We start from the raw sequence: 12,220 nt of genomic DNA, 5'->3' as shown, positions 1-12,220 counted from the left end.
TGTAGTAGAATTAAATTAATTAACCCACTTTGTATCATTTAAAAAAAAATCTTCTCATCCAGGGTAATTTCAAAGAAGTTATAACATGATATATATTTGGCATTTTTATACCACCATATTTATAATCTTGGGTTAATATTTTTCGTTTAATTTTTTCTAGCTTATTTTGCTAAATAAATTTGAAAAACATTTTGTTTAAATCTTCTATAGTTCGTTTTGGTGGATTTGGTAATGATATTAGGAGATAAGTGATTTTGGGTATTCTTAATGTTTTAAGAATTGTTATTCTAGCTAATACTGTAAGCTTCCTGAATGACCAAATTTTAATCAGATTCTTAATTTGCTTGATTTTAGAATCAAAATTAAATTCTGTTATCTCATTTAAATTTCATATAAAATTTATACCAAGGAAACTAAATTGGTTTAAACCCCATTCTAACTTCCATCGAGTATGATGATAGACATCTTTAGAATATTTTTTACTTCTTATCCAAATGGCTTTAGACTAAATATAGTTAATTTTTAGGCCTGAAATTTCAGCATAATAATCAAGTACTCTGATCATTGTATTGTTCAGAGACTCAGAAGATCCACCAAGAATGAAAGTGGTGTCATCAGCATATTGTGATATTAAATATTCAGTCCATCAATGGTGATACCTTTAATACCTTTGTTATTTCTCACAAAAATACTTAAAGTTTCAGGCATATTATAAAAAATATAGGGTGACAGAGGGTCTCCTTGTCTGCATCCCCATTGCAGCGCAAATGCTTCTGAAAGAAAGCCATTTTGTAGCACTCTGGACATTGAATTTTTGTAAAAAGTTTCTACCCAACATTTTATAGATGATTTAAAATTAAATATATTTAATGCTTTATTGATAAAAGTCCAAGATAATGAGTCAAATGCTTTTTCAAAATCTACAAGTACTAAAAAACCAGGTATTTCATGTATTTCGGTGTACTTCATTACATCATATACAATACGGATATTTTCCCCAAACAGTTTCATCTTTGTCTATTAGTATATCTAGCACTGTTTTAATTCTGGTAGCAATATAACCAGTAGCCATTTTATATATACAGTTTAACAATGATATTGGTTTCCAATTTTTAAGAAACTGTTTCGGTTTATTTGTGTTAGGTATACATGTTATAATACCAAGTTTTTGGGTATTGGACATCTCCTTAATAGAATAGCTATAATGTATCGATCGGACTATGTAGTGTCCTAAGTCTGTGCAGAAAAATTAGAAAATTCTTTAGTGAACCCATCTGAACCAGGTCTTTTGTAATTTGTCATACTTTTTAAAGAATTTAGAACTTCTGTATAATTTATTTCACCTTCTAGAGATTGTGCTTCTTCATTAGTTAACTTTCTGAAATTATAATTACTTAGTTTCTCTATAATAGTATTATCATTTTGATCATATGGTGCAGAATATAAATTTTTATAAAACTGTTTTGTCTGATTAAAATTTCTTTTAGGTCTGTAATTACCCTTCCATTATTTAGTTCTAATCTTGAAATTAATTTATTATGATAGTTTCTAGACTCCATATTGCAAAAATACTTTGTTGGTTTTTCACCATTCTCTATCCATTTGGCCCTCGCTTGAATGAAATGACCTTTAAGCTTTTGTCTCCTAAGTTCGTCTAATTCATTCTTTTTTTGTTCTAACAGTTTTTAGTTTATGGAATCATTTTCTTCCAGTTCTTTTATATCTTGAGGAATTTATTGCAATAATAGAAATGGACAGGTGCTTCGGACTGACAAAAATGACAAAAGTGGGACCGGCGAACACACGTTTTTAAAAAATAATTTCGGTCTCAAAGATCGAGAATCGGTTCCAGAACAGGAAAAAAGGGCTTTTCCCCACCCCTGATCTTGACAGTTTTTTCTTCTATTTCATTATTTTCATTTTTCTTAAATGCCGAGTATGAAATCGTTTTCCCTCGAATTTCCACAAATAGCGTTTCAAGAAAAAGTTGATCATTTATTGTAAACTGAATTTCATCTTTCGGGAGGGTCATAATATTTTCTAGATTGTAGACTAAAACAGCATATTGGATTGTTATCTTATTTATAGTTTGTTTTATAATTTTTATGTATTCTCTGTCAGATAGTAGTGAATTGTTGAATTTCCACAATCCTTTACCACTTTCAATAGTACCCAATTTCATATAGAGAACCATTCCAGAGTGGTCTGACCTATAACTGTTCTCGATAATAACATTTTGAACATATGGCATCAAATTATTAGAGAGTAAAAACATCAAATCTAATGGATTTGATTTTCTCCATGTATATCGTTTTAGTACTGGATATAATTCCCTGAAAGGGTCTTTCATATCGTAAGTTTCAATATATTCCAAGATAGTTTTTTGAGCTTTAGGATGGTTAATATGTAAATAGTTTTAGGTGTCGAGATCTTGATTTAATACTAGATTAAAATCACCACGTTAAATATTGGTCGTTTTCAAACCCTTCAATACATTTGAGAATATTTAACAAAAATTGTGAATTATCATTATTTGGAACGTATATATCTATTAGAGTTATTCACTTTCATTTTGTGGTAATATCTAAAGCAATAAAATTACCTGAGTTATCAAATTTGCTTTTGTGCAAGTTGCATTCAAAAGTATTGTTTAGCATAACTACAACCCCTCTGGAGTTACTAGTGAATGAGTTAGATATACATGTATACCCCCATTGGGTTTGAATATAGAGTTCTAATTCATGTGTAAAATGTGTATCTTGGAGGCAATAAATATCAACATATTTACATTTTAGATAATTACGTACATCGTTTCATTCCTCATGATCTCCTAGTCCCTGACAGTCTAATGTCATAATATTAAAACAAGCCATGTTAATGTTAACATTCTTTCATTTTTCCTTAATCCAGCTTGTTTGGAAATGACCTGTTCAAAAAGCATTACGCACCGCATTAAACAGAAGTGACCTGAAAAATGTTTACAAATTAAGAAGAGAAGGATAGATAGATTGATAAGATAGGTATAAAATGAGGATAGAAACAAATTAAGAAATGTAATGCGGCAAGAATTCCACATTACAATGAAATATGAGTCAGTTCAGAATTTGGCAATGTACAGCCTAATCTCTGGTCCTATTTTATGAAGTAAATTGTTTTTCCAAAGTTACATATATATATAAAAAATATCATACATTAAATGGTGATAGCATAGCGAACAAAAGAGCATTAATTATAATAGAGCCCGGTAGAGATAGCATGTCTACATAACTCACTCTCTCTCTCTCTCTCTCTCTCTCTCTCTCTCTCTCTCTCTCTCTCTCTCTCTCTCTCTCTCTCTCTCTCTCTCTCTCTCTCTCTCTCTCAGACACACACACACCTACACACGCATTATTATTGTTGTAAATTAGTGTCTGTATATGCACATATACTGAATAAACATATATACAATAATTGACACATCATGGTTATATAATTAGCCATTAAAGGAACTGTCGTAGGTTTTTTCCATTGCATGAAATATAAAATTGACTGACAGATTTTGTACATTAACTACACTTTTCCATTAAATATAATCGGTTGTAAACCAAGTACCTTCTGATCATCTTAAAGTCTATAGTAGCTCATATTTAACTTCTCATCAAATAATTTTGGATTTTACATAAATATAAAACAAGTTTGAGTCACCATAAACACTGTGACAAAGACAGACTTGTGAGATAAAATAATAGAGCACAACCCCATAAGCGGCTATTTACTCAAAAACGTTTCACAACAGCAGGACACTTCGGACAGTCCCCTAATCACTTATCAACATATTTTATTATAGGCTACATAAGCATCAGAAATATTCTTATGAGAAAACACTCAAGCGGCCCACCAGCGGGAATGAATGAATGAATGAATGAATGAATGTTTAACGACACCCCAACACAAAAAATACATCACCTGTTGGGTGTCAAACTATGGTAATGCAAACAAATAAAGTCATGATCAACATCAATATAACAATTCAAGATTTAAATAAAAACAGTGTAAAGAACTGTGCAAAAATACAAATATCACAGATAGATACTGACTTTTACTCAAAATGTCAGTTGTGCTGTATTGGCCATTCTCAAAGAGAATGTTACACCCCTGCACCACAGTGAGGTTAAAGCACGCGCAGAGGCCCACCAGCGGGAGCCGATCTAAGACCAATCACGCAACAGTCATATGATTATTCCACTGGGACATACTAGATCAATAAGTGACCAATATATTAATTAACCTACAAATTAATAATTTAATTAACTAATAAATAACTGTATCACTACTAATAGTAGCAAGATACTGGCAATAAATAAGTAGACAAATAAATAAATAAATAATAGTAATAATAATAATGATAGTGATAATGATGTAATAGCCATGGTGGTGGTGGATAATAATAATATAATAATAATAATATAATATAATAATAATAATTAAATATGTCAATAGGAAAGAAATGTTTTAAAGAAAAGGTAACAATAGCAGACTGTAAATTTGTAACAGATAGCAATAGTATCACCACTACTACCACTACTACTATTAATACTACCACCATCAACACCACTACTACCACTACCACCTCGCTACCACTAAGTGTTACTACGATAAATCAGTACGGTAGGTGTTAAGTGTTTAAAAGGATAACATATTGTAATTTGTTAATAATAATAATAATAACTAATAATAATAATAATAACAGTAACAATCCTATTAAGTGTATTTTACAGTCTGTATATGTGCAAAAAACATAAGCGTATGTAACTTATCATAGTTTGCTCTTTTTTATGTTAGGCATTTGTTGGTATGTGTGTCAAACAGTCATCTATATTCACTATCTTCTTTTTTTTCTGTCTTCAGCCTTTAATTTGGCGAACACAATCTTTTGTCCAAGCACTTTCCACATTTTCATGAGCTTTTACTTTCATCAACTTTATATAATTATCCTTAGTTAAGTCTTCGCTCAACCCAACCCTGTACCTTTGAGTTTTCTTCTATTTTTAATGCTTCAAGTTTATGAGTTGTGGCCACGAACTTTGCAATAATGGGTCTGCATCTTGATACATTGTACGTTCCTAATCTGTGAGCAATACTTATGTCTTTGGCAGTAACTTTCATACCGATCTTTACCAAAACACTGATAGTTTTTTGTATTCTTTCCGTCACGTTTCTTTTTTATTTCCATTTTTTTCACACCAAACAATCGGATGCTATCCTTTCTGGTGTATTGCTCCAAATTGTTGGTTCTGATCAGTGCTATGCCTGCTGTTATGTTTGCGTCTTTTACTTGTTCTTTTAATTCTGCATTTTCTTTTTTCAAATTTATGTTATCTTTCTTCAACTCATCGTTCTTTAGCTGCATTTGGAAAACTTTGGCCTCAAGTGTGCTTAATTTGTCTTCAAGAGTTGAAAGTATTTCTTGTTTAATTTGAATTAAGCTTTTTTTTAAATCATCTTTTGTAATAGTTTGATCGAGTTTTTGACATATTTTAGTTTGTTGTTCACTAATTCTCTTTAGTTCCTTTAATACTGTCTCCATGTTTTCTTCTCCCATAGCAGCAAATGGTAAAGCTGGCCGTGGTCTGTGCCTTTTTCTTTAATACTGTCTCCATGGGTTTTTTTTCCCTATAGCAGCAAATGGTAAAGCTGGCCGTGAAGAGTCACTCACCGATGTCTGTGCCTTTTTCTTTCTTTGCTTCTTGCTTGGCTTTAGTTTTCTCTGTTTGAGGTTTTTGTTGAGTTAGTGTACCATTTGGAGGTGTTTCGAAACTTGATTCACTACTCAGCATTCGCTTTTTATCCTTGCTAGCACTAACATTCATGCTGACAGGTATGTAGTAGTTGTCCACACATTATCACACACAAGTACACAGATCGCCGCTGTAAGCTTGGGGTGAGCATTGTTCAGACCAGATTTCGGCTTGGGGTCTTTGTTCAAGTTAACACATGATTGTATATACAATTTTTGTAATGTTAAATATTACAAAAATTATCAACTATTTCTCAACACAAAATAGCTCACCAAGATCCTGGCAATGAGATGAATCTTCTGATATAAAAACCATGCATGTACACTTTCTAGATCTTGGTTAATTTACACTTTTTGTTGTAGCAAAATCTCACGTGTCTGCACCCCTCGGTGATCTCTGACCTCCCCTATGGGGACAATTTTGATATTTAAACTAATAGGGAATAAGGTAATTTTAAAGTTTAGAAGCGCAATCTAAATTATAAACAATACTCGTTAAAAATAAAAACGAGGCGCTGAAATTTGAATGGGCATTTCTAATAATAATATTTAATTAATTATTTTATTTAAATTATATATGTTTTATTTATATTAATATTCTAATGAATAACTCAGTTACAAGTGCAACGGCTGTAAATAATTTTAGTTCTAAAATAAGTTAACATTTGCTTCAAACCTGGTTTTTGAGGATATGTAAGAAATAGACTAATACATTCGTGTCTGTTAGATACCATTTATCTCACAACTTGTTGTTTAAAAACGTATCAAACTCGCTTTCACTCATTAGATACATCTTAAAACGATGCGTTGTGATATAAATGGTATCTAACGGCCAGTCATGTATTATTCTCTATTTAAGACAGAAATAAATGTTTGTTTTGTTGTTAGAGTGCTAACTACTAGATATTATGTCACATTTGGTCAAATCTACCATGACGTTTGCACAGTTTCTATCAAAAAGGGGTGTTCAGTGTCTGTCATAATGGGACTGTTCAGTGTCTCAAAAGAAAGGGGTGCACAAAGCTCTCTGCTAGTGTGTATAAAGTGGGCATTGACTACATCACAAGTACGTTTGCACACATAAATACTAAGGCCAGGTAATATGGTATACTCATTATTAAAAAAAGCCGTCATATATTCCTTTATGTTACCTAAGAAACCGATATAATTTAGGCATATATAAATTTTATAACATTATCATATAAAGTAAATCCACATATGTTTCCAATTTTTTTCCAATGGCTACTAAATAGATATAATTATACGGGCTTGTGTGTCATACTGATTTTATGAAACGAGTATCAGGAATATTGTATTGCCCGAGCGAGACCGAGGGTAATATATGAATCCTGACACAAGTTTCGTAAAATCAGTACGATTCACACGCGAGTGTAATAATTTCTTTATTATCCACATTATCCATAATATTTTTTTTATGAATAACAAGCTAGGACCATGTCAAAACGTTTGAAAGGTAACTAAAAAAGAGACGACGAAACGACGTCATTTTCCAAAATGATGCCATTTTTATAAGTGTTTACAAGTTTACAATTGAGAAGCCGCATTAAGTTATGACGTCGCTTCCCAAAATGACGTAATTCGCTGGGCACGTGAAATCATTATGACGCATATGGGTCATACCAGTTATATTTCCCTGAATATCTTGAACCATGTGGATAATATTTTATTACCCAGTAAACAATATTCTTACATAATATTGACTTATCTGTACAATCTTCACCACAAGCTATCCATCGATATACTACATGTCTATGTTTTGAAGAAAAAATGCCTCTTACACTGATGCTATAAGTCGGTGACCTTGAAAAACATTAATATGACCTTGACCATCATCACCAAAAAACGGAACCATATCTTTTGTAATCTGTATACTATAACAATTACAATCATGGATGGTTCCAATAATTAGCATTCAAGTCCCACAGAATTTCATATGTCCCTACACTACTGGCTGAGCATGACAGAAATCTTGCCTGATGACTGAAATATAGTCCCAGTTCCCAGGTATTGGGTTCACAGCCCGGTACCGGCTCCAACCTAGAGCGAGTTTTTAAGGGCTCAATGGGTAGGTGTAAGGCCACTACACCCTCTTCTCTCTCACTAACTATTCACAACTAACCCACTGTTCTGGACAAACATCCCAGATAGCTGAAACGTGTGCCCAGGACAGTGTGATTGAACCTTGATTGGATATAAGCACGAAAATAAGTTGAAATGAAATATTTCATTATCTTGTGCTCCATTTTCACGGTAGCATTCTTACTCTACTAACAAATTATAAACAACACCACGTTTTGTTCACATTTAAAGATTTTGGCATGGACATCATTTTGTTTTTCATCTCTCAGCAAGATGTCATCTTTCTTTATATTTCAGGCAAAACAACAGAAGCTGTCCAGCTGATGCTAAAGAATGGGAAACTAGAAGAGGCAGTAGCAGCTTCAGAGAAACATGGGGACATGATCTTAATTGGCGAGTGTCATTTTATTGTGTCACAGTTTCTAAAAGGCGAACCTGACAAGAAGGATGATGTTATCCATCATCAGCTCAAAGCTATTCAATCATTCCAGGCAGCTGGTGACAATAATGCACTGGGAAAAGCTCTTATGATTCTGGCATGCATAAACATTGATAAGGATATGGCTATACAAGCATTATCGTTATTTCAAAATGAGACACTATATACAAATGAAACTGTATTGGAAGCCATGGGGATCGTTATGGACCTGCTGAATCAGAAATCGGAATTTGAGGATTATATTACTACAATCCGTAGAATTGAGAAAGCCTTTACTGTCATTGAAAAGCTTTTTAAGGAAACAACTGCTGAAGACAAGGCTAGAGCTCAGCTCTACTACAGATTCTTTGTTTTATACCAGAACAATTCAAAACCATCTCCTAAAGAACAACCAAGATGCACAGAAGTCATTGAAGATTTCTTTGAGGACAGAAAAGAAGCTGTCGTTGAAAGGGGAAGGATTCAGATATGTGTCTCATTGGGCTGCTTTCTGATTTCTCAAATGAAAGAATGGCTGAATAAAGTGGAGTCTACTTTTCGGCAACAGGTCCCACATAATATGCAGTGCAAAGCTTATCTTGAGGGATCAGTATGTCCAGATGAGGGGGCCTGCCCTTACATGCATCAAATGTACACTCAATCGGCAACTTCTTCAGCCATTAAGCTCTTTCTTTGGGATGTCAGCTTGAGTTACATTGTTCAAACAGGAGTCGACATAGTCAAAAAGCTAGACATACCTGAACTGTCGGACGAAGTTGGTTGCTTTGTAGAGGAAGACACAAAATTCGAGTCATGCAAACGATTGTTAGACTTCCTCATGCCTTTGCATCATCATTCCAGATTCCTTTCAGCAGTTGTCAGAGATTTTGAAAAAGAATGGTCCCACAGCAATGTGTTTCGACAGATTGAGAAGTACTTGCAAAATCCCTGGATTAACTCTTCCACTAAAAAGAAAAAACGTGTTTTACAGGAAAGATGTAATAGCATAATGTACATTGCAATTTGTTCTTCTTTCCTGAAACTGGATTTGGATGTAATTCATTATTGCCAACAACTTGAAAACCAAACATGTGTTGCCAGTAGATTGGCTCAAGCCTTGAAATCGTTAAATGGCGAGTCAAAAGATCCTGTGGAACCCATACTAAAGTTCACGGTGTTTGTAGAGATGCTGTCAACGAGGAACCAACCAAGCATACTACCCAACAATGCCATGATGTTGTTCTGGCTTGAAAACTTTGTCTCTATGTCTCTGTTCCTTATGGCCAAGCTCTCAGCTGATTGCACTCACTTTGTTTTGCCTGGGACATTCCTGTCTGTAGTTAACTTTGTAGACTTATTATTCACAAAACAAAATCACTCAATTCAAAAACTAATCCACTTGTGCAAACCTTGCCATAATATGACTACTAATAGTGTTCTGGATTGTCTGAAAACAATAGTTGGGCTAGTATATGGTTATCAGTCACCTATGAGTTTGCTTGAACTCTTCTTTATGCGAAAACAAGACTATGTGGCTGCTGAACGATGCTTGGTGTTAGCATTGGTTTTCTTGGTGAATGTTGGATTATTGTTGTTCCTTCCAGCCCTCTATGAAGATCATATCATGAAGTCAATCATGAGACTACAACTGCCTGACTCAGCTCCCCGACGTCTACACACAACATTGCAGGCAGTGGGTAGAGCAAATGGACTATCTGACATTGCTGCTATACTTCAAGACCTGCTGTATGAGAGAGAAGATGAATACCTGCTTGATTGCTGGTGGAATTGGAATAGTAGTAGCCAGCAAGGGGTACAGCATTGTCTGTTGACTGATTTCTATAGATACCCTAAAGGGTTTCTTGTCTTCATTTCCACTAGAAATAGGGATACTGAAGGTGAAGATGTTTTTGACATAAACGCTCAATCTGCAAAAGAACTGACCAGACAAAAAAAGAAAACCAAGACATTTGACATTCTGAAAAGGGGAATTCTTGGCCAAGATATGTGTCAGGCCTTTGCACCATTTGCTAGTAATGATACATTTTGTGGTGTGTGTGGAGTTAATATAATTCCTACAGACACTGATGAAACAGTCTTAGGACAAGATGATCTGAATGATTCAGATGCTTGGAATGGTGTCCATCCACTGACAGAATACCTTTTAGCTCCATCAAGATTACAAGCTTTACAAAAACATAAAATATCACAAGAACACATTCAAAAGAATGAGCACTTTGAAGTCTTCAAGGGCCTGTATTTAATAGAACAGATACGACAGAAAAGTGATAAGCTTGTCATCTTTAAATGGAAAGAAGAGCTGTCCAAACATCTAAAGGAAGCAAATTCTTATGTTAATGTATTTTCTGATATTGACTGGGAGTTGTCAAAGATGTATCAAATCGACACTATTTTTCAAAATATCATCGAAAACCGCAGTTGGGAGAAATGTGAAGATTTGCGCCTGTCTGTAAACTTGCTTCATTCAAATACAAGATGTTTCATTCATCAGGCTACCCGTGAATATAAGGTCAGATTTACTTGTTTGGAAAGCTATGTGCTCTTGGATACACTATGAGGCATATCATACAATTTATTCGAAACTAATAAACAGATTTTGCTCATTCTTATTAATGAAAATAATGTATCAAAAGACTAAAAACAATACTTGGAAATTTAGTAAAGTAGCCAGTATTTTTTTATGGCTAATCACTCTCATTGAAATGTGATACATGTTGATTAATTAAAATGAAACAGTATGCAGTAAAACCTGCCTAAACCGGATCATGCCGTGGGGTCTAATATTTATCTGATTTAGACACGATCCGTTGTTTAGAAACTGGCCTCGGTGGTGCAGTGGTTAAGCCATCGGTCTGCAGGCTGGTAGGTGCCGGTACCGGCTCCAACCCAGAGCGAGTTCTTTAGGGCTCAGTGCGTAGGTGCAAGGCCACTACATCCTCTTCTCTCTCACTAACCACTAACCAACTAACTTACTGTCGTGGACAGACACCTCAGATAGCTGAGGTGTGTGCCCAGGACAGCGTGCTTGAACCTCAATTGGATATAAGCCTGAAAATAAGTTGAAATCAAATGAAACGGTGTTTAGAAGGTTGAGTGTTTTGTATTTAGAATATTCGGGACCATAAAACTTAGCCATTATTAACAGAATTCAAGTTTTTCAGTCATGTTTAGCCAGGTTTCACTGTATTTGACCGGCCTCGGTGGCGTCGTGGTTAGGCAATCGGTCTACAGGCTGGTAGGTACTGGGTTCGGATCCCAGTCGAGGCATGGGATTTTTAATCCACATACCTACTCCAAACCCTGAGTGAGTGCTCCGCAAGGCTTAATGGGTAGGTGTAAACCATGTGGACCGACCAGTTTTATATGGGAACATAAACGAGAACACATAAAAAGAAAAACTATAATTCAAGACTATCAAAACAGGGATTTAAGAATTATTAAATTTTCAACCTATATAACTGCATTAGAAGGCATGGATAAGAAGGTTACTTACAAATAATTAAAAGTGAATACATCATTTCTTATATATGGCGATAATTTTATAACAATTAAAAATATAAATATAAACAATAAATTTTGGGAAGATGTTCTAGATAGTTGGAATATAATTTAAAAAAAAAATAAAAAAAAATAAACCACTTCCCCAAAAAACCCAACAACAACAACAAAAACAACAACAAAACAAAACAAACCATCGAAAGCGTAGGAGACATAGTTGGAGTCAATATTTGGTATAATAGTAAAATATTAAGACAGAAAACCCATATTGTACAAAAAATATGTCACGAAAAAAAAAAAAAAAAAAAAAAAAAAAAATCTTAATTAAAGGGACATTCCTGAGTTTGTTGCAATTTTTAAAGATGTTATCGACTAACAATGACTTTTTAACGATTGTAATTACATAT

The 12,220-nt window shown here is 34.0% G+C and overlaps 1 protein-coding gene across 1 annotated transcript in view; it reads left to right on the top strand.

Moving 5' to 3' along the window:
• Positions 1-9,908, top strand: part of LOC121377924 (TPR and ankyrin repeat-containing protein 1-like) — a 29,220-nt gene extending 19,312 nt beyond the window's left edge. The window contains 2 exon segments of the mRNA XM_041506018.1: positions 8,174-9,227; positions 9,899-9,908. Of these exon segments, the coding sequence (XP_041361952.1) occupies positions 8,174-9,227; positions 9,899-9,908 (1,064 nt within the window).
• Positions 9,909-12,220: the final 2,312 nt, after the last annotated feature.

This window comes from Gigantopelta aegis, chromosome 7 (genome assembly GCF_016097555.1).
Source record: "Gigantopelta aegis isolate Gae_Host chromosome 7, Gae_host_genome, whole genome shotgun sequence".
Lineage (NCBI taxonomy): Eukaryota > Metazoa > Mollusca > Gastropoda > Neomphalida > Peltospiridae > Gigantopelta > Gigantopelta aegis.
This window is presented reverse-complemented; position numbering and strand designations above follow the sequence as displayed.